This window comes from Neophocaena asiaeorientalis, unplaced genomic scaffold (assembly GCF_003031525.2).
Source record: "Neophocaena asiaeorientalis asiaeorientalis breed wild unplaced genomic scaffold, Neophocaena_asiaeorientalis_V1.1 scaffold961, whole genome shotgun sequence".
Taxonomy (NCBI): domain Eukaryota; kingdom Metazoa; phylum Chordata; class Mammalia; order Artiodactyla; family Phocoenidae; genus Neophocaena; species Neophocaena asiaeorientalis.
This window is the reverse complement of record NW_020173916.1, coordinates 769,739-792,330: the sequence shown is the minus strand read 5'-3', so window position 1 is coordinate 792,330 and position 22,592 is coordinate 769,739. Positions and strand designations below refer to the sequence as shown.

At 39.2% G+C, this 22,592-nt stretch overlaps 1 protein-coding gene across 1 annotated transcript in view; it reads right to left on the bottom strand.

The window, feature by feature from the left end:
* Positions 1-22,592, bottom strand: part of FGF13 (fibroblast growth factor 13) — a 67,338-nt gene extending 44,746 nt beyond the window's left edge. The window contains exons 1-3 of the mRNA XM_024751894.1: positions 22,099-22,592; positions 20,082-20,192; positions 14,639-14,742 (exon numbers count right to left, since the gene is read on the bottom strand). Coding sequence (XP_024607662.1) covers positions 14,639-14,742; positions 20,082-20,192; positions 22,099-22,285 — 402 coding nt within the window. The 5' untranslated portion in view covers positions 22,286-22,592. The remainder of the gene's footprint in view (positions 1-14,638; positions 14,743-20,081; positions 20,193-22,098) is intronic.

Genomic DNA, 22,592 nt, shown 5'->3' with positions numbered 1-22,592 from the left:
TTTGGGGGACTACAGTCGGTATCATAACGGCAAGAAAAACTTTCTATATTTCTGGAAAATATATGAATCTGCCACAAGGTTGTATCAGAGGTGGTGATACTGAAATTCCACAGAAGATTGAGATGCGCGAAACAACTAAAGAAAAGTTCACGTATGTTGCAAGAAAGCCACTTAATGTTTCTTGGCCACACTGCCTCACGTATAAACATTGCGTACATACCTACGACTTCTGGAACCATGAAGAATTCTTTCAGCGTGACTCTAGCCCACAATAATCAAAAAACTTTTAATGGACAAAAGGACGAATTTCACGTTACTCTTTTTTGGTTTATTTGTTGTCACAAAATATACCTATTTTGACTTCGCATTTAATCCAGCAGTATAACATCGTAACCCAAATATAGCAGTTTTTCCTGATCGTTTGTTACATACACATACCGTGATGTAAGCAATAGGGCTCGGAAAGAAGAAATCACCATATTCGATATTATGTATTTTGATATTATTATTACACTGGGTTGTCTCTATAATTCTACCGGTAGGGTCCTAGAAACAGGAAAAACTTAGAATAAAACTCCTTTTATGACAAGTTTCTTTCTCATGACACAAACTAAATTCTCTCAAATGGGATGCTCCTTTACGGAAAGAGTACATTTATATCAAGTGTCCCCCATGAACTTTTGACTCATCATGGATTCTGGTAAAGCAGCTCTGTGTATGGCTTCCTGAAAGATTAATTTCCTCAATATATTGAACGAAACACTGGCTCATGACGAAATGGTAATGGGTTTGGTGGCAACAATGACGACAAATAAAGGTTTAATAAAATCTCATAAAAAAAGACAAATTTTCTCTATTACTGCTGTACTTAGATAGACTCTCCATGAAAAATGTTATTGTTTTTTAATGTCTTGCTGCTAACTTTTAAGAACAAAGTTTTATCTTAAATTCTAAGAGAAAATACATTATTTACGCAAAAGCGATCCTGGTTGGCTTCAATTTTCCCGTAATGTTACAACAAATGTTTGAAAATGCAGTGTAGCCACTTGATTGGGTGAAGCCATATGCTAATTTATAACCTATGAAATAGTCATTCATTCATTAAGGAATTAAATGTTGGTAACATTCAGAAAAAGAAAGTGTTATTATAAAAGTGAAATGGGAACACGATGAACATTTGTGAAGTAATTAACTAATGTGCCAGAAATGAGCAACTTCCTGATGAGACTTCCCAGGTTTTTTCACAGTGGGTCCTACTTTCATTTCCCCTAACTTGAAAACACCAGATGAAGTTTGAGATCCCTCAGGCTGAGGACTGCTGAGCCATTTAAAAATCAGGATTTAATTACTAATAGATGCTATTTACTCAGGAAATCAGTGGGTTGGTATCTCAAACTATTATGACACATTTCATATAGAGAGATCTCTATACAAATGATAGTGGGGTCTCGGTAGAATTTCTTGGATTACTGAAATCTGGGTTTGATGAAATCTATATACTGCTAGCTAGAAAAATTATATCATATTAAAGGAATGACTCAGAAACTGTACGAATGACACCTATACTTCAGGATTAAGCAGTTACACATAGAAAAATGCTAGAATGTGTTTGTAAAGCCTCTCAAAGGATGACTTAAGTCACCATTCAACGATGCATAACAACACTCCAGGAAATAACAATAATAAACACTCAATTAGGCATGGATGGTTAAAGCAAAGTAAAAATCCAAACCCACTAACTGTCCATCTTCTTTCAGCATGCTTTTGTTTTCTTAATAAGGAATCAATTTTATTTGGCAATTTATTATTTTAATATCGTTCGAATTTAAGTATTTTTTATGTTTTAAAATGCAACAACATGTCTACAATTACCTTCTACTATGGAGAGTAAAGTTGGGTTTTGGTGAATGGCAATTTTTTTTTAATCTTTATTTTATATTGGAGTAGACTTGATTAACAGTGTTGCGTTAGCTTCAGGTGTACAGCGAAGTGATTCACTTATACATATATATGTATCTATTCTTTTTCAAATTCTTTTCCCATTTAGGTTATTACAGAGTGTTAAGCACAGTTCCCTGTGCTATACAGTAGGTCTTTGTTGGTTATCTATTTTATTTATTTATTTATTGTTTTAACATCTTTATTGGAGTAGAATTGCTTTACAATGGTGTGTCAGTTTCTGCTGTACAACAAAGTGAATCAGCTATATGTATACATATATCCCCATATCCCCTCCCTCTTGCATCTCCCTCCCACCCCCGTAGGTGGTCACAAAGCACTGAGCTGATCTCCCTGTGCTATGTGGCTGCTTCCCACTAGCTATCTATTTTACATTTGGTGGTGTATATATGTCCATGCCACTCTCTCACTTCATTCCAGCTTACCCTTCCCCCTCCCCGTGTCCTAAAGTCCATTCTCTACGTCTGCGTCTTTATTCCTGTCCTGCCCCTAGGTTCTTCAGAACCATTTTTTCTTTGTAGATTCCATATATATGTGTTAGCATATGGTATTTGTTTTTCTCTTTCTGACTTCCCTCTGTGTGACAGACTCTAGGTCCATCCACCTCACTACAAATAACTCAATTTCGTTTCTTTTTATGGCTGAGTAATATTCCACTGTACATATGTGCCACATCTTCTTTATCCATTCATCTGTTGATGGATACTTAGGTCAGCATGCTTTTTTACATCAGCATTTAGTCAGTACAGTAACCACCCTATCACAGCACCGATCAAATCTCATTATGGTTCCAATTTTTAAACTCAAGCAGCTCACAATTATCCTGACAAAAATGCCAAGTACTTCCCTCTCCCAAAAGGAAGATCGACCATATAAAAAGACTATTGTATAATTGCTTCTATATTTGCCATTTAAAAAAAAAACACTTTGTCAAATATTCTGACAGAAAATTCTAAGTGAATTAACAGGAGAGCCTGAGCTTTAGGTATGTGATCGAACAACCTAAAACCTGCTTGCAGAGCTACCTGTATGAATATTCGCACAAATGGGCAAAAAAAAAAAGCAATGATGGTAAACTTATTTGAAAAGATCTGCCATCATACAATCTCCTCTACTGAATCACTGAATTTCTGCCATATTATGGCAGATCTTTACCACTACGGTCGGAACAGGGATTACGGTGCCTGGGCCAGGTGCTCCCACACTGTTGACCGCTGAGGTTGGAGCACCGCCCTTACAGCCTACTCAGAATTTCAGAGAGTACTAATAACCTTGTGGAAGAAAGAGTGTTTCCTTTTTCATTTTGGGTCCCTGAAACTAACAAGACTGAGGTGTCCCCAGCTGTCAGAAGGAAAGTTCTGAAACAAACCTGGACCAGAACTGTTTCAAAAACATCTGAAATTCTTCTATTTCTTTACTGTTATTACTCCTCACCAGTTTGCTTGCATCCTTTGGATGTTTGGGCGGTACACAGTTACAAGAACAACACTACCATCCAGCCAGCTGTTTGCCAAACTGCCTCTCTGTGTCCACACAAAGGAGCAAGCTAGGAGACCAGAGCCCTTACCTCTCCGACAGCAGGAACCATGGAAATAGAATGGACTTGAGGACACGGAGAGGGGGCAGGGAATGTGTTATAGATGTTGAAAGACAAACGAACAAAACAAAACACCCCCCACCCTCACCTTGATGCTGAAATCCACCAGTCTTGCCAAGGCTTGAGAGGTTCAAGGCAGCTGCCGTTGAGGATTGGCAAATAAAAGGATGAATTAACGGAGTGGAAAAAGGCCCCCGTCAGAATCTGGAGAGAAGGTACACCGAAAAAGCTTCCAAATCATGTAAAATAAAACGCTGCTCTGCGTGCCCTCAGTGTGGACAGAAATCAGGCCAAGGTCCAGAGCAAAGAAAAGTACTGAGCAAAACCACCCATCGCGGTTCTGTCGATCTCTTTTCTCCAGGTTAATTATTGGTTTGAATAAAGTCTCCTGCCTAGATCAGAGACACTGGCACTTAATGTGTTTCCTGAGCCTATTATCTTACGTGAAGTTTAAGAATTGTGAGATTCAAATACGCTTGTGACATAAATAATGCTTTGATTTATGGGCAGCCCTACTGGAAGCAGAACTTTTTTTGTCTGAGCAAATAATTCTCTTTGGGAATATAGGAGTACAAAGAATCAAAGTCAGTTGGCTGGGTGGCTTCCCTTGCTGGTAAGGATATTAAGAATGAAAATATAATAAACAGCTTTAATAAATGTGCTTTTTATCCACTTGCTGTCTCTAGTGTTAAACGCCTCTCTAACCAGCCATCTAATCAGAGAGAAATGGTCCCTGAGTAACAGGGATCTCAGAGCAAGAGGAGATGGGAGCGTCAAAACCTCGCTCCATTTCCTCATCAGTGATGAAAATCACTGGTAGGAAATGAATTCCATTCTGGATAAATGAGCACTTGGTATTCCCCAAAAGATCAGATGTTAATATATCTTGCATGTTGTAACTCCAAGAAGGCGCATCTCTATCGATGGGTCAGTATTGTTTCTCTTCGCTATGCCTACCTACTACTGCAGCATGACATTCCAGAAAAATGGAGGGGAAGATGTCCCCATGTCACTGTCCAAACATGTGAGTTTGACTCTGATATACCTTGAAGCTTTGGTTGGTTGAATCCACTGTAATCCATCTGTTACCCAGGTGGGAGATTTTTTTTAAAGAGTTGCACATTTATAAAACTTCTAAAGCACTTCAACATATCTTTTCTTGATATAACTGAAAACCATTTTTCCCACTGCATTCAAGTTTACCTTGCTAGGACATATAAACGTGGTCTTAATGTGATCTGCTGAACACTATGGTGTCAATCACCCAATATATAGTCAACACAACCGGTAAATTTCCATAATGATGCCCCCCTACTCACCCCCATCCCCAAGGACGTTCGAATTATTTCCCTATATGGATTTTCTTACAGTGAGTTCTAGACTAAAAATAGCATTGCCAGGCTGTGGAAGTTGGGGAGGAACAGTTTATGCTGATCCGTCCAGTAGATCAACTGTTAACAGTTAGGGCTCTGAACTTAGGACGAATCTCACGTGCACTGTAAATTCCAGCCATTGTCAGTAGAGATCAATGTGATCACTGGGCTGCCTAGTACCTTGTGGATGTTCCACAGATATCTGGTCACTGATTGGTTGATGAAGCTCCTGGACCATTTCAGGCGCAGATGTGTGACTGGGCTTTCTGAGACTGGAAGAATGGAGGGAGTTTTCAGGAAACCTTTACTTGAAAGGTTATGATAACACAACATTGTAAATCAACTATACTCTAATATAAAATAAAATAAAAATAAATAAATAAAGGTTATGATACAGTATAGAAACACTCAGCTTCAGATCTCCCCGAGGCTCTGCCTCTAACTTCTTCAGCGCAAAGGGTCTGCAAAGTGTTAACACTTGTATTACAGGAAATCATTGTTATGATGTGGGCAGGAACCAGGGAATACCGTATACAATATTTTGGAGAATTCTTTAATCAGACCAACAACCAAACATTTTTGTTGTTGTAGCCTTGCTGATTTTGTGACCAGATTATAGGCATCTCACTTCTGAAAGCTATCACTGTCATTTTCTAGTGTCTCTTTGTCAATTATGAGACTATTATGGGATGATTCACACCCTCCCTCTGTTAAGCATTTTTCATTCTCTGTATTATTACAGTCTACATTCTAACACCTTGGGGCAGTTATTTACATTTGACTTTTCCAAATCTCTATAATAATTTTTTTCTCAGGTAAAAATGGACATCATCTCTCATTTTGGCTACTCCTGTTTTATGCTGAGCCAGAATTCCTATAGAGCCTACATCCGAGGCTCTTATGGAAGGGGATGTTATATATCATGGCTACTGGCTATATGTAAAATCTTTCCAAGAAATCAACTGAGGCTTTTCCAGTACTTTCACTTCCAGGAATGTCAAAAGCAGTTAGTATCAGAGTATCTGATGAACAACTTAATCAGAATTTTAGCACAGACGTGTAATCTATTCACACATTCAGCCTGGGCAAAACATATTAAATATATTAGTCGGGGGCTTGCCAGTTATTAACCTTGGTTACAGCTATTATAATGATCAGAGAAACGCTTTCATTTAAAGTTTCCCTGTTCAGAAGTCACAATTCCCTTTAAGCGGTGTAACCATTGAAACCAGTACTATTGCCTTCATTTTTTTTCTCACGTCTCAGTAATTCACTTTCTTATGTAATCTTGAAACGTTAACACTTGAGAGAATGCATGAAAAGTTATAATTGGGCCCTTTCACGTATTTTAAATATTCAAAAGCCTTGACAGAAATAATGTGATTTTTCTTTACTTTTTGTTATACACATCTTTATTAATTATTTTAATGAATATTTATTTAAAAGATAATTTTTGCTGGGTATTGCTCTATGTCTAAGAAGGGGGTGGAGAAAAATAAAACCAGTTATTACTTACTGAGCATAGGATTTGGTAGGTAAACTATTTTAAAATATTTAACTTCCACGGAAGAAAAAGCATAGCAAGAAAAAGGGTCTTGACGGGCTCTGTGTTTTTCTATCACATGGTGGATTAAAATTATACAAACAAGAAGGCAGGGACTAAAAACAATGTCTGCACCAAGACATGAGATTCACTGAACGATTAAATGAAATATAGCTAAAAAGTCTTATTTGCTCTGTTTTATAAAGCTATCAAGCATTACAGAATATGTTGCCAGAGCAATCTCTAAAGGTATTACACGTTCAGTGCAGGGTATGTATTTAAAACAGAATTATTTTAGGAATTCCAAAATAACTCATCCCGTAATAGCAACAGAGCAATGAGCATAAGATTGGTTTCTTCCATTTGTCTTTCGTGTATGTGTGTTGTATGCGTGTGCATATATGTGTACGTGTGTGCATTATCTCCTTATATCTGGTTTTATTGGCTAAAATTCTTCTTTGTTATTCTTGCCAATTATTTTATTCTTTAGCTCCAACACACTGGCTTTTTTCCTACAACTATGAATTTAGCTCCTGAGTTAAAGCCATGAGACACTCTTTTAAATATGTACCCCATGACCTTTCATTTGGATTATTTTTTCAACTTGGCCTCAAAAACGCAATACAGAGCCAATCTTACTCTATTTAGCCATGACTACTATTGTCTCCTTGATTTCTGAGGAAGTATCGTCCTCGGTCATTTTTTTCATCTAAGAAACTACGACCTTCACCCGGAATAATTTCTCAGTTTGGTCATTTTTTTTTACAGAGACCATAAAGAGAAGGCCCTTGACTCTGAAGGCACAACCAACCAGAGTCATCTAATTTCACTCACATTCAAATAATGTCAAGCTAGATTTTCTTTCACATTTGAATGAAACTTCCATTAACTGCAAGGAGAACTAAACATGTGAAATAATCTGTGACTTGGGAAATCTATTTTGGGTTTGAAAATTATGCTGATTCACTGGTATTCTGAAGGAATATCTAAAACGAATACAGAAAGTTTGGTATATTTTTCAGTACAATAATTGTAATGACCTCTAATTCAATAGCACCAACACAATAACTACAAAAGCCTCTTTAAAACATAAAGTTTGTCTGCTTGAGCTTAGCAGAGCGATTCATTAGCAAATAAAATCTGCTTGTTTTCTCTGCTTTTCTTCCTGTAAAATAATTCCGTGTCTACATTTTCCATTTTTAGTGATACCGCTCAGAAATAGGGGTGTATGTGTACAATCCATTAGTCTGAACTGAAAATGCCCATCAAAACTGTTTAACCCCATAGCCACTGAAAATGAAAACGTTTTCTAGATGTAGGCACCGAAATTGGGAATCTAAGTTTTCAGAGTCAACATTTTTAAAATTTTATATTAAACAAATCAAATTCAACAATTTGTGAATTAACTGAAATATACAAATAAGCTAATGCTGTAGTTAGAAGTTAGAATTTATTCGTATCTACTCGTTTTGCAGGGGGGTGATATATATGATGGCTACTGGCTATATGCAAAACCCATAACGATCATTTTCTTCTATATTGGATATGATAGCGCTCACGTTCATTTTAAATATATTTCCTTTTATAATTGAGTCAATCCCACCTCCTTAAAGAGCTGTAATGTTTAAACCAGTGCCCTTGCATTTAATTCTATTGAATTTATAAGTCTCTGTGATAATAACCCCAGAAGTTAAACTATACGAACTTGCTGATACACAGATTTGACATAACTCAAACATTTTACATGCTACAAATGTTTGCTGGGAGAACATTCATCACTCTGAAGTGATCGATGAATTCATCTAAATTTTAACATCCTTTCTGTACTACAATATGGTCTTGAGCTGTGAAGCCATATCACTGAAAATTAGATCTTAAACTGTCATACACTAACATCAGAGGAACTAAAGAAACCTGCAAATGAGTAAGGTCGCAGTTGACAGCGAAATGTCCTGAACATCTGAGGCATGTTAACATAAACCAAGACCCCACACATAGTATGAAATCAAAACATGTATCAGAACCGATTTTAATTCACCTGGACAATTTAAACTAACTTTCCATTAAATAATGGTATGGAAGCCCAGTGACTAGAATGGTGAACCCAGGAAATCCTTGCTGTTGGATCCTATTTTCTATGACACTTGTTCATTTGGGGGAAAATGTGTTAAATTTTCTCTACTTCAATTTAGCTATCAGTAAACTTATATGGCCTATCTAAAAAAACAGAAAACAATGGTCATTTCTCAATTTATTGACTAATTATCTTATTTTTCTAAAGAGATTTGGGATACCTGAAAATATAATGTTAAAAACTGGGTTCTTCAGAGCAGGTATTTACTCAAAGTGTCTCCCAATGGATTGTTTACTAGGTACAATAAAATAAAATAAATTTTAAAAAGCAACAACTACACAGTGGAAAATCAGTCAACATCTTGAATGGATCATCAAAATTAACATCTGTGAGGGGAGAAGAAACTTGCTAAGTTTAAGCTAAGTAAAAATAATTCAATAGAGAAGGAAAATATGCCCCCTTAGTTCAGATTCAAAGTCTGCCTGGGGCCCTGGGATCAGTAACACACACTGCCTCATTCCCATGGCATCAGGCGGACTCTTAGAGAGACCTGCTTCCTGGTCTTGCATCTAGTTTGCTGTGATAGTCCCAGGACCATGAAACACAGCAGTGAAATCACTCCTAAAAGCCCTCTCTAGAAATATCTGAATGGAAAAGGTTTACTTGTCAAAGGATTTCTACTTGTCTACACATGTTAGCTATCCCAACAACAACCCAAGCACCACAGTGTACTCTGGAAATGGAAAACTAGTGTTGAAGAACAGGAAATAATTAGGCAGGGAAAAATGCTGCTGCCAAGTTCTGGAATATTCCAAAAGCAGAAGAAAATGCTTTGGGCTCAGCTTTGAGTCTTTATTATCTTGTTTCTAATATCTGTTATTACTCCTCTATTAAGATAGTTACTAGGACATTAATAACATTTTTACATTTAAGACTCTTGTTTTCCTAGAGCGAATGTTCCTTTATTTCAAGCAGTTTTGAAATACGTATTACAAATGGCTTTATACTATTAAGTTTTCAGGAACTCTCAAAAGCTTGGGTCCAACTCATTATTCTTAGTAAAGGAAAACCAGAGGTATGAACAAAGTTCTCTATACACAATGAGTAATAATTTCCTTACAGTTCTAGAAAGACTTAGTTATATCATGGACAAAAGTAAATATGTTATGAAATAATGGCTAATTATGAGTCTCTGTGCCACAGATGGTTTCCCACTGCCACTTGAGCCTACATCAAGTCTGTCCCCCATGGCAACAAGGAAAAAAGGGAGGGGGAAGGGTGCAAGGATCCTGAGATTAATCATGGAAAGCAAATTGCTATCTCTGTAGCAATAACAATGTGGAGGTATTATTTCTTTATTTAATGACCAAAGGGGGTAAGAAATGGTAAAAGTGTAAAACTGAATTTAAAAGAAATCGAGGAGAAAAAAATAAAAGAAATGGAGGGATGTAGAAGCAGAAATGCAAAAGAAGATAGAAAAAAAGAAAAGGAATCTCTCCGAAGGATCAGCATTTTCTTTCATCTCAAGAAACAAGCCTTCAGAAATGTAAAGGCAATTTGTTTACAAGAACAGAAAAAGAAGGTCAGCTTCAGAAATTTCAGATATAGGACAAAAGTGCCTATAAATTCATGGTTTCTGACTTCATTGCGGGGGGGCAGTTCTCAGTGCTATTCAGCAATCATTTTTCTTAGTTGTCTATCAGTGGTTTTCAACCCAGGCTACACATTAGAATCATCTGGCGAGCTTTGGAAAATACTACTGCACAGACTCCATCCTCAGATATTTTGATAGTATTGGTTCGTGTTCAGCACAGAGAATGGAATTTTCTTAAAGGTCCTCAGGTGATTCTAATAGGTAGCTAAGCTTTCTATCATCTGACTAGGGCGTCAAGAAACTTTTTTTGGTAAAGGACAAGATAGTAAATAATTTATGCTTTACGGGCCACAAGGGCTCTTGTTGCAACTATTCAACTCTGCTGTTGTATCGCAATGGCAGCCATAGACTTTTGAATGGGTGTTACTGTGTCCAATAAAACTGTATTTACAAAAAGAGGTGGATTTGGCCCATGGGTCACAGTCTACCCACCCCTGGTCGTTAGACTGTTTCCCCTCCCTTTTCCTAAAACAGCTGTTCCAAACCTTCACCTATGTCCTCTCTATGCCTGATTTTTGGCAGATGACTCTCTTTCCTGTTTCAGTGGGAAAATACAGGTCATCTGGCTGGAAATGCTTCAACTTCCTTGTCCATCACCTGCAGACTTAGTACACCTACGTCCGCATCTGTCCTCATCTCTTTGCCTCCTGTTGTAGAAACAGCATCTCTTCAAGGTGAATCTAATCCTCTCACTTCTACTCAGTTCCATCACTCTCTCCGACTCCTTTGGGACCCTACTCCACAAAGGGTCCCATCTCCTATGTCTTTAGCACCTCCCTCGGTACTAGCTCTTGCCCTTCAGCTAACAAATATATTCAAGAGTTTAAACCAAAGAACCCTCAAAGCCTTCTTCAATCCCATGTCCTCCTCTAAATACTCACCCATGTCTCCCTTTCCCTTAGAAAGTCTACACCTACTGCCTCTACCTCCTCTCTTCCCATTCATTCCTCAAGTAACTGCAGTCTGGCTTCTGTCCCCACTACTCCACAGACAGTGCTCTTGCCAAGACTGCTGAAGACCTTCATACGGTGTGTTCCTAGTTCTTGTTTTACTTGTTTTCTCCGAAGCTTCTGACATTGTTGACTCTTCTGAAAACTCTCTCCCCACTTGGTTTTTGCAATGCTGTGATATCGGCCACAATTCGTTCTTTTGCTGCTGGCCGCTTCCATGCTAGTACTGCCTAATATTATTCGACAAACTCTCTTTTCTCCTTACGCTATGTATTCCTCAACTCTTCTCGTGGTATCAACCACCACCTACATGTGGTAACTCCCGCATTTTATCTCTAGCTCACATCTCTTCCTCAAGCTCTAGGTTCATATTTTCAAACATCTATGTCAAGTTGTACTCAGGTATCTTTTTTTCTCCCCCTAATCTGTAGTTTTTCCTTTATTCTCCATCTTGGTTAATAGCTCACCATCAACTCAACTGCCAAAGGTAAAATTCTCGCTCTCCCTCAGGGACCCTAATAACCACTGCTGTGCAAATTTTAAAAAATGTCTACCTGAGGATACTTTATTTCCATCTGTGCAGTAAATGGCAGCTATACATGTTCAACCATACATGGTGTTCCTACTCTCCCTCCAAATCCAATCAGCCACCAAATCCTCACGATTCTACCTCTGAAATGCCTCGCAAATCCATCTCCATTTAGCCATTGCCACTGAAAACGTTCTAAGGCAGACCTTAGTCAGCCCTCACCAAGATAATTTTCAATAACCTCCTAACAGATTTTTTTACTTGCCCACATCAGTAGCCTCTACTTCCTTTTCTTATTTTTGCTTCCTCCCTAAGGTCTTTGTCCAAATCTTATTTTCTCTTTGTTAACGAAACTGCATACAGTATTTCAGTAGCAGAAGTGCCACAGTTTTATGTAAGGGAAGCTTTCCCTTTGGTGACCGACCCTCTCTTCCTGATGAAGCAAGATATTTCATCTAGCTTTTTGGTCTTGTATTGTTGAAGTCACTAAGACAGACAATATCCTGAGAGAGTCTGAATACTATATTTTTCTTTTTTTTACTTTTATTTATTTATTTTTTTTGCGGTACGCGGGCCTCTCACTGCTGTGGCCTCTCCCGTTGCGGAGCACAGGCTCCGGACGCGCAGGCTCAGCGGCCGTGGCTCACGGGCCCAGCCGCTCCGCGGCACGTGGGATCTTCCCGGACCGGGGCACGAACCTGTGTCCCCTGTGTCGGCAGGCGGACTCTCAACCACTGCGCCACCAGGGAAGCCCAATATTTTTTACAAGATGATAATAAATGGAGTACCCACTGAGGATAGTGATCAACGTGGTGATGGGACCCCAAACCACAATCAGTAAGAAGTAATGAGAAGAACTGGGTAATTTATCCTGGAGAAGATTCTGATTCTTTCCTGGAGCAGACTAATTTGGGTATTTCTTCCTCTAAGAACTCTAGGATTATCAATCAGACACCTCTCCTCCTTAAAGAAAACCTCGTTTCTTTTCCTTAATAGGAAACACTTACTTAAGGTTTCCCTTCCTTAATAGGAAATGCATACAAAGTGGTCCACATTTTGCTGTATACTGGCCTGCCCACCAAAGAAAGGAAGCCCATCCATCTACAATGCTGATTCCCCTGGAAAGCCTTCCTTAGAAATGAGCTCACGTTGACATTTACCATCTGCTAGAATAACAGTCAACTTGAATGGTAGGCTATGAGTTTTTGACATCAATTCCCTACATGTAATACTGCATGCCCTAATTTTCTTGAGTGGGAGCACGTGACATACTGCCTAACTTACATGCCATTTTCTCATTCTAACTTACATATTATTTGCAAACTGTTTTAAAAAATTTACTGTTGCCAGATTTAAAAAAAATCAACCTTTCTCATCAGGGCACCGCAATGGTGACCGCACAGCTCAGTGAAATTCTGGATGCTTTACCAGTAATGATTTCCTACGCCATCTGGTATTACCTTCTCAAAAGTATGCCCTGTATATTCCATTTCCTTCCCATACCTGCATAGTAGTTGCAGAAAGCAGTCATTTATTTTATGAAAAACCTACCTTTGCATCTGGTCCTGATGAGGTAGTCTGTTGATCTAAATGAGGTTAATTAAAATCCTTTGTTACTAAATTATCTTAATGCACAAATCTGAAAGACAAATCCCCTTTCCTATTGTTTATAATAATGGCCATGTATTAATAAAGTGACAGATGTCATGAAGTTTGCAATAAACTCAAATCTTGCATTTGTAAAAAGAATAAAACCCCTGCATTTATTAAACAACAAGACAGTTGAAATGGCCTGATAGGAATGCTGATCGTGATCAGGATTTGAAGATTACGCTTCCAATCTTTTATTGTGGAATCTGAAATGCACTACCCAGGTTTACCAAATGAATAGGCCCTTTGGTCTCACTCTTCTCCCGTCCCTCTTTCCCATCTTGGTCTCTGAAAAACAGTTATGACATGGTTTCACCAGGTCTGAGAGTCTTTCTACATACCTGGCTTTGAAATAAATTTAAGGAACAGGCCAGGGCAAGGGTGTTTAAAGGTAACCACTTTTGCAGTTTGAGGAACAGATTTCTCTAGTCATGGTAATAGCCTACTTCAAGGCTATCTAGAAGGAAGTTTGAGAAGCAATCTTCTCCATTTTTAACATCTTACCCTTTTCTTAGAATATATGAAGTTCAAAACAAAGATTAAAAAATATTCATATATTAAGTGGTCTCCTGTACTCTGCATCTAGATCTACTGCTAAGAATAAAATCCTAACCCTGGTACTGTACCATTTCTGCCTATGTTTAAGTGTAAAAATTTTAAAAGTTTAATGTGGCCCCAGGTTCCTAGCTGAACTGTTGTCTACATGGCTTATAAATTTCTTGGAAAAAGTTTCATTTTGTACTCTGTACATTATAAACTTTTAAGAAAAGGCAAGCAGGAATTTGTAAGGAGATTGAACTGTGCTTGATGGAAAAACAGAATTTAAAGTAGAGACAGCAAATGTGACCTAACTGAACTGAAGATAAGATACAGAAACACTTCTAAAACTGTTCTTTATGTCCTAGAGTTGATTTGAGGATGAGGTTTCATTAATTTCTTTAGGAGTAAACATGGATAAATATATGTTGAACTGAGTTATAGAAATGGCTTTGCTTCCCACAGCTGCAAAGCACCACAGCAAGACAGACCATTATATCATATGCTATGCAAAATAACAACCCATATGCCAATGTATGCAAAAATGTGTAGTGAATCTTTGAATTTTATACCCAAAATGCTAGCTTCAAATGATTAATTAGTAATAGATATAATTTTCACTGGAAATTAATGTCTTTTCAAAGATATTTCCATCCAGACCACTCTTCCTCAAATCACACAAATCTGCAATGATAACACATATGCAGCCTATTTCACTTCATATCAGGTGAAAACTAGAAAAATCAAAACATGAACACAGTGAAAGGCTTACCGAGGTGTACAGGTATCCCTCGCTGTTCATTGCCAAATACAGCTTGGTCTGAACTCCTTGAATAGCCACCACTCGAAGACCCACAGGGATGAGGTTAAACAGAGCTGCAACCAAAAAGAATTGAAAACAAGGTTATGATTTCGAATTCCATAGCTTTTCAATGTTTTGTCCCCCGCATCGGCAGGCGGACTCTCGACCACTGCGCCACCAGGGAAGCCCCCTTTCAGTATTCTTGATTCATGGTTGCAGTCATATAATGGGGACTATAGCTACATATTTTTAAACACCCCGGAGAAAATGGAAGACAATTCCATGGTTTGTATAGTGTTGGAGGTGGGAAATCTTGATGCTTCTGTAAAGATCCAGTTCCAGAAATTGGTCTACATATTAAATAGCTTTATTTTCAACCAGCCAAGGTTTTAAACTACTCCCTTAGACAACTGCTGAAATTCAGACACAGATATGATCTATCAGCTGGGGAGAGATTCCTAGAATCTTAGAAAAGACACTAGTCCAACTCCTTCACCTAAATTATCTGTATTATTTCCGACGCAAGCAGAAAAAAAGAGTTCCAGGCCTTGAAAAAAAAGGAGTCTTACGTTCCCACAGTAGTATTTCTTAAAGAACATTTTCTAAGATTGGGTTGAGATAGGTTGTCTTTTAGTCTCTGGGAGCAAAGGTTATAGGAATAAAAACAATGAACTTGAGAGGTTTATTTATTTCATTTTTTTTTTTTCCTAAATAGTTGTAAGTGGGCAGCTGGCTGGTGCCCAGGAGGCCTTCATTTCTCCATTTGAAGGTTTGATTGCGTGAAACTTACACCCCGGCTCTCCTCACAATCACACACCACTCACTGGATGAAACCAGTGGGCGTCTTCCCCCTACCAGCTGTCTACTCCCTCCTACACCAGGAATAAAAATAAAACAGTACATTTTTAAAACGTAGTGCTTGCCACACACATCTTTTGAAAATAGCCTGTGCACCTTTCTCTCAAGAGTCCTAGACCAATGTTGACGATTTTTGCCTTGGTGTGTAAGTTTATGGAGGATGATAAATTGGTCTGCTATCATTCCTGTGAACGAGAACGTAAAGCAGTCACCCCGTGGGTAAGAATAGTTTCTCTCAGATCTCTTATCTTGGTGTATGTATGTTCTACTACAGTAGGTGGGGTTACAGAGTTGAGAAATATTAATGAAGAACTCAATATTCCTTGGCGAGCCTACAATGTACCTTTCCCTTAAAGTCAGCGTGTCACCAGAGAGGAGCTAGGACATTGTTCGGTTCAAAATACAAGTGCTCCTACCACATGCCACTGATGGCATTTCATTCAATACTCATCATATTTGAAGCTGTGCCCTTCTGTTATGTGAGGTGAAGGAAAGTAATTGCACAGATTGCGAGCCAGGATCTAATGCTATATTTGACCATGCAGTGCCCAGGAATGAAGTCTGATCTCATTGAGCATGTCACGTATACGTTCTATCTCTTTCTGTTGATGGTACCTTGCTCACGGCAGGTGCTCAACACACATTTGTGGACTGCTAGCAATCTGTATGGTGAAACCATGATAATATTACATTTTGGGAATGTAATCGATCACAATCCCATTATATAAAAGCTCATAGTTTTAAATTCTGATATCTAAAAAACCAAATGAAACCAAACAAAAACCTCCATATGGGTTTGGCTTAAAAGCCATACCACTAGACAACTAGAACACCAGTGTATGTCTGAATCCTAGTTTAGTCAAACTAATAGATGATAATAGATGATAGATGACAGGTAATAAAGGGCGCTCAGAATTGTTTCTAGAACTTCAATTTTTACAATATTCTGAACCTTCTTAGTTCTCTGAATGCAGGTGGTAACGAGCAAAAAACAGAGAAAGAGAGAGAGAAATATTTGATTTTCACCGTGTGCCCTAACTCCTCTCTGAGGTGGGTTTTAATGGGCAATAAAATGCTTAAGTCCCAAACATCAGATAGCAGTAGGAGGAAGAGAAGCAAAGAACATCAGTAACCCATGCCCGGCATTATGTATTCCTGAATAATGGTATGAACTCTATAGTGGCCATGGAGTTTTCACTACGTACCATAAATTTCTGTGAAGCCTGATTCAGAAACAAAAAATACCACTCTAAAATAAAAAATTGAAGAGAGCAGCAAAAGTGGAGAGTGACGGGTGATACCAGTCCAATCTTTTTTCTTTTGACATTCAAGATAGATCATAAAACAGGTTTGTTTCAAGTCTGTCTAAAGGGACAGTATTTCCAGATAAAAATGCAAAGAAATTACATCAAGGGTGAGCTTGCACAGGTTCAATATTCTCCAATATGCCTTTGCTTCTCTAAATCTGGAGTACTTCATGGACTTAAGGTATTATTTTGATTAGGATGAAAATATGCTGAACATGAAAACAATTGATTTTATTTGTGTATCTAAAACACATTCACTAAACACCTAATATCTTTTTCCATTTCTGCCAAAATTTTGAAGATTTTAATAAATAAAAGGGCCTTCGTTTCTTGTTTTCTGTTGTGTCTACGTAAAAACAAACTCCTTCTACCTCGAAGGGACCATTTTTCTCAGAGATGTGCACACAGTTGGCACTCAGTGTTTGCCGAATACGAAAGCGAGGCCATCCTTTATCAGTTGGGTTAAGATCAATTTCTCAAAGGGAGTAATTTTAAAAGTATATATTAATGTAGACTGGAAAGAGTTGACCCATTGAACTGGTAACACTACTGGAGTTTTGAAAGGAAAGCTGCCTATTCTAACATCGCCCTCATTGAACCCATGGCAGATATAATAAAACCACTCCCTTGAAATGTCTATCATCTTTTCCTTTTCAGGGGGCAATAGATAATTTACAATGGTTGACTTGCTTATGATGAGAGTTTATTGGACTAACATTTATCATTGTACTAAAGCTACCTAAGGTCAGCTTGAATGCATAACATCAAACATATGTTTTTAGAAACAGATGTATCTGGGTAAACGTGAACTGATTTGTTTTACCATGATCTGGCTTATCGTGTCAGAATTAAAATATCATAAAATCAACCACGTTGAATTAAGCAAGAAAAAAATGAAAAATCCTAAAAATTAATAAAAATAAGAAAAATATAAACATAATACCAGGAATGCATATTAAGGAAACAGTCTAAAATGAAAAAGTGATAGTTGGGAAAAAAAACTTGTATTTTTGTTCCACTCATTTAAAATAATTAATTAAATAATGAATGCCAAGAAAACTGCTTGGCTTAGGGGAAAAAAAAAGAAGCCATCTGCACGGCTAAACTTCCATTTCAATGATGATCATTTTAATGATCACTTTAACCATTAAACATTCTTGTTTCATGATGACTTACACCCTACAATGTACTTAAGTGGGAAGAAAAGCTAGCTCTCTGGCCCCTGGTTATACTTGGCAGCATGGGTAGAGTGAAGCCCCACAGACCTGCTATTTATTTTGAGATACTTTTCATTTGTATGCTTCATGTGATGGTAATACCATCAGCTGACGCACCTCTCATTATTTCATTGTGCCTAAACACAGGTTCTGTCTCTTTAAAGGCCTGACAATATCATTAGTATACAGAAATGCCATGCATATCAGTCAGTTATAGGACAACCAAAAGGCACAAGCTATGCATATGCAAGAATTGAAAAGTAAAACCTACTACCTGATTCCATAGTTAAGAAATGGAACCTTGATTTACATACATATGTGTGTGTGTCTGTGTGTATATATCTACGTGTGTGTGACATCCTAAAATGACTACATATACAGTGTGATCTTTATGTGTATGCCATATTGCTGTTTATAAACAAATGAATTGTCTGGGTTTTTTTTTTCCCTTTTCAGGAAACGCATGTGAACACTGGACCAAAAATAAGTTTTTCACTGATTTCCATCTGCAAAAAAAGTTAAAAGTTGATGGGGGAAAACCTGACCGGGTGGGGTTCATTCGCAGCTGATCGTGAACTTCCTTCCAATAACGCCCAATGAATCTGTTTTGCTGAGGCACTTTGGAAAACGGAGCAGCTTACATCCCCTAATTTCTTTCCCAAACACCTATTTAAACATACAATTTATGGGAATGTTTTATTACTGGTCATAATGGACTCATGTCTGTTATAGGAGTGCAGTAAAACCTTCTAGTTACCCTTGACTCATTTTTTTCGAATAGAAGAAAGTATGCATGAAAGAACATCTAGCATACTCATCGCAGAACTTCAGGATCACAACAGTAACACTGCATTTTGCAAAACAGTGCAAAAAAACGAGTAAACCATTTAAGTATGGAACTTTTTCACCCTAGGTACCAACAGAGCTTTCTTTAAGGGTAATTAAAGGTGACTTCCTCTTGAGGTCTTGCATTGGCCGTCAATCAGCCCACCAGCCCAGGAAGGTTTCTTAAAGGATGTGAAAACTCTTTTAACACTCAACATTGGAACCCTTGTCTATGGCTTTGTCGTCTCTAGCCCCACATCTCTGAAAATGCTGCAGAGGACTTGTTAGCATTCAGATGGGCTTTCCTTGGCAATGGGACTATTTCTGGGAAAATAACAAAGCCTGAGGGAAATGCAATATAAATTAGGGAAAATTGGGAAGGAGTGGTGAGAGCTAGGTGGTTTAGCCTCATGCAACACTGAATAGGTCTGCAGCAACCTGCTAATTGCAAAACCCCACCAATTATTACCATTGAAGAGGGCGTTACTATTTGTGAGTTTATGTTTTGATGACTCCAAATAAATAAAGCATATGTAACAAAAGGTTATATAATATCTTGGAATCACTATCCTTCAGTAATTGGAAATAAAATTGACTTTCTTTTTGATGTGTTTCTCTTTTAGGTTCACCGTGATGGAGACTCTCCAATTCGGTCCTAAGACCACGGTTAAAAATAAAGCACTCAAAGAAATGTCTTTACCCACCTGTGGAGGTATCTCAGTGTTAAAATCCCAATTAGTCTGAGAGTTATCAGTGTCTGTGGAGGTGGGGGGAGCAGAAGTGAAAGCTTGTAATGATGAATTCTCCTGACATGAAACCTCTCCTCTCTCTTGGGATGAGACCGGTTCTTAAGAGTAGAGATAACCGTGCTATTTCAGGATCAGTGTGTGGGTGAGTAAATTTTCTGTGGGAAAAAAGTAATAAAATCCAAAGGACAGCCATAAATCTATCCAGATTACCATGGAGATGACATTTGGATTGTTCTTTAGAATGGTGTCAACATTATTTGCTACAGTTCACTATTCTAGATATTTTCATGTTCCCCTTCCTTTAGGTTAACCTGCTGAAACAGGATTATATAGTGTTGACTCTATTTTGGATTTGCTTTGGGATTTAGCAAGGGTTGTTAATTTAAAAAAAAAAGAAAGAAAACACAGTGTCAACAACATGCTGGGATATACTATTATTTATTTTGCAGTCACTTACTGTAAGTGCTGTCCTCATCTTTCGTGCCATCAATGGTTCCATCTGCCTGCAGCTGCAAGTGGTAACCTTGTCGGCTGTATAGTTTGGTAACTATACCCTTAAGCTGAGGCTCTGCAAGGAGAAGGATGGTTTGGATCAATTGATAAGTTGTACATATATAGTTGAAAAGACTCAGATTTCAGAACTCTAATTTTATTTAAAAATTTTAGTGGAAAAGGTCAGATGACACTTTTAAAGAGTCCCCTGAAAGAAAGAAAACAAACCAACAAACTCCAAGCTTCAGAACCAATCTCCGAACTGAAGAAACATTTGATTTCTACCTGGTAACACTGGTAAAGCCCTAAAGCTACTGACAGCAGAGACAGTTTCTGATAGCGTGTCCTTTGGCTTACAGAGTGGCACTCTATCTCACTGAGCATTCGAAATGGGTTGGCAAATGGCATATTCTGCCTTTTAACAACGTGCTACTTCTTATGTGGAAGGAAAAGGAGAAATACTAAGATGATTTAGAGTGGTTTACCAAGCAGGGACCAAAAACACACTAGCAATGATTTCCCTCAGAAATACCACAATTAGAATAAAGAACTCCCTCCATTCTAAGAAGGTTGAAAACGCATTAATAACCCGGAACCCCATCAAAGGACTTCTATTTAGAAAATTGAGACGCGATACAAAAAAAGGGGGAGGGGAGAATAAAAGAACCATTATCATACCCTATCGTATTAATTATCCTTAGGGAAAATGGGTGCAAAGAGCAGGGGTTTTGTTGGTGGGGAGGAAAGAAAATTAGTTCATATTTATTTTCAAATTTCGTATCAAATATAATTATCCAAAATATTCTCAAAATGATTTTCAATAATGAATCACCATAGATTAATGAAGTGCCTCATTTATCAATAACAGCCATGTTATCCAAAATTTGCTTTTATTGAATACAGACACCTGCACTGAAATGATATTTACGTGATTATTCAGGCCACATAATCATGCTTTACCACAGCTTAAACCTGTTTAAAAACAAGCCTAATTTACAGCTAATGCCTTAAAAACTTCGAGCAAGCAGAAAATGTGTGTCTGCATTTCTATTCCAGGATGTGTAGAACACACAAACAGCGAAATAACAGATTGTTGAATAAGTCTGAAATTCTGTGATATTTATCTAGTAAAAGGAAGGAAACAGCTTAAAGGATACATTTGGTTGAGAATAGCCAAATAAGCTGCCTCTACGCCTGAAGGTCTACCTTGACGCAACCCGACACCTCTAGCTGTGTGAATTTCCCCTGGCACCGGAATACCGCGCTACTCTTCTCACTGAACAGGCTCAAAAGGACCCACGATCTGGCTCTGAGTTTAAACTCTCTTGAATCCTGCATTTTAGTAGCAAGTAACCACAGTTTGACTAGTCTCAACCAGATCACTAAGCTCTTTGCCACAGGTTCTAGGAATCCACCCCCTTCTCTCCAGCAAATATTTCAAAGCTGCACCACAAGTCTGTCCCGATAAGCTTAAAAGTGATCAAAGAAACAGAATGCCTAGATAGCGGAAGCCCACGGCCCTTGGGGGTGGAAGCTGGAGGGGAAGGGTCAGAGCTTCGGGGGTGAAGGCAAGGGAGGGATTCCCCGGGTTTCCTGGGGTGGGGGGTGGGCAGGGGTCTGCCCAGCTCCGCGCCTGCAATTACACGCCACTCACGCGATAGCCACGTCTGGGTCACGCCTGCCCAGAGCCCACGGGCTTGCACACATGTGGCCTGCCTGAAGCTGACTGCGCGCCCGCTGGGCAGGGTATGCCCCCAGGCTCTGCGCCTGTCCCACGGCAGTTGCAATGCAGCAAGCCTGTTACTGTTACGAAGGAGGCGAGAAAGCGATCGCTTCCCACGCACGCACACCAGCTAGGTGGCCACATCCGCACTAGATGGGCCGCCGACAAACTCACCTCCGCTTCCATCCACGCCCCCCAGCCCCCTCCACACCCGTAAAGTACGGGGGGGCGAAAAAGCCAGCCAAGAGCCCCTTCCAACCTGGTCTCCTTCTGCGCCTCTTCTTGGAGCCGAAGAGTTTGACCCGGGAAAAGACGTTTAACTTGTTCTTGTCGCAGCTGGTCTTGCCTTTGCTGGGGCTGCTGACACACTTGCAGGCGTTCGATTTCTCACGCTCCCGGGCTTGTCGCTTCTGCCGGATGAGCGAGCTGGCGATAGCCGCCGCCATGGCCACGACGCCCACCACCACCACTTCTTTCCGGGCCCCTCTCCGGGTTCGCCTCCTCCCCCCGCTCCTCCGCCGCTCGTCCGCTCGGTCTCGCGCCTCCGCCGCCTTCGTCTCCGGAGCCGGCGCTCGCCCGGGCTGCTCCGCGCTCGGGCTTCAGCCGAGGAGGGGGCTCAGCATGCCGGCCGAGCTCCTCCGGCGGTGGTCCGGATCCCGCGCGGGCTGCCGGCTGCCTGGGTCCGAGCCGACGCCACAGCCCCGGGCCGGGATCGCGGACGAGACTGCCAGGCGGAGGCAGAGCTGCGCGAGT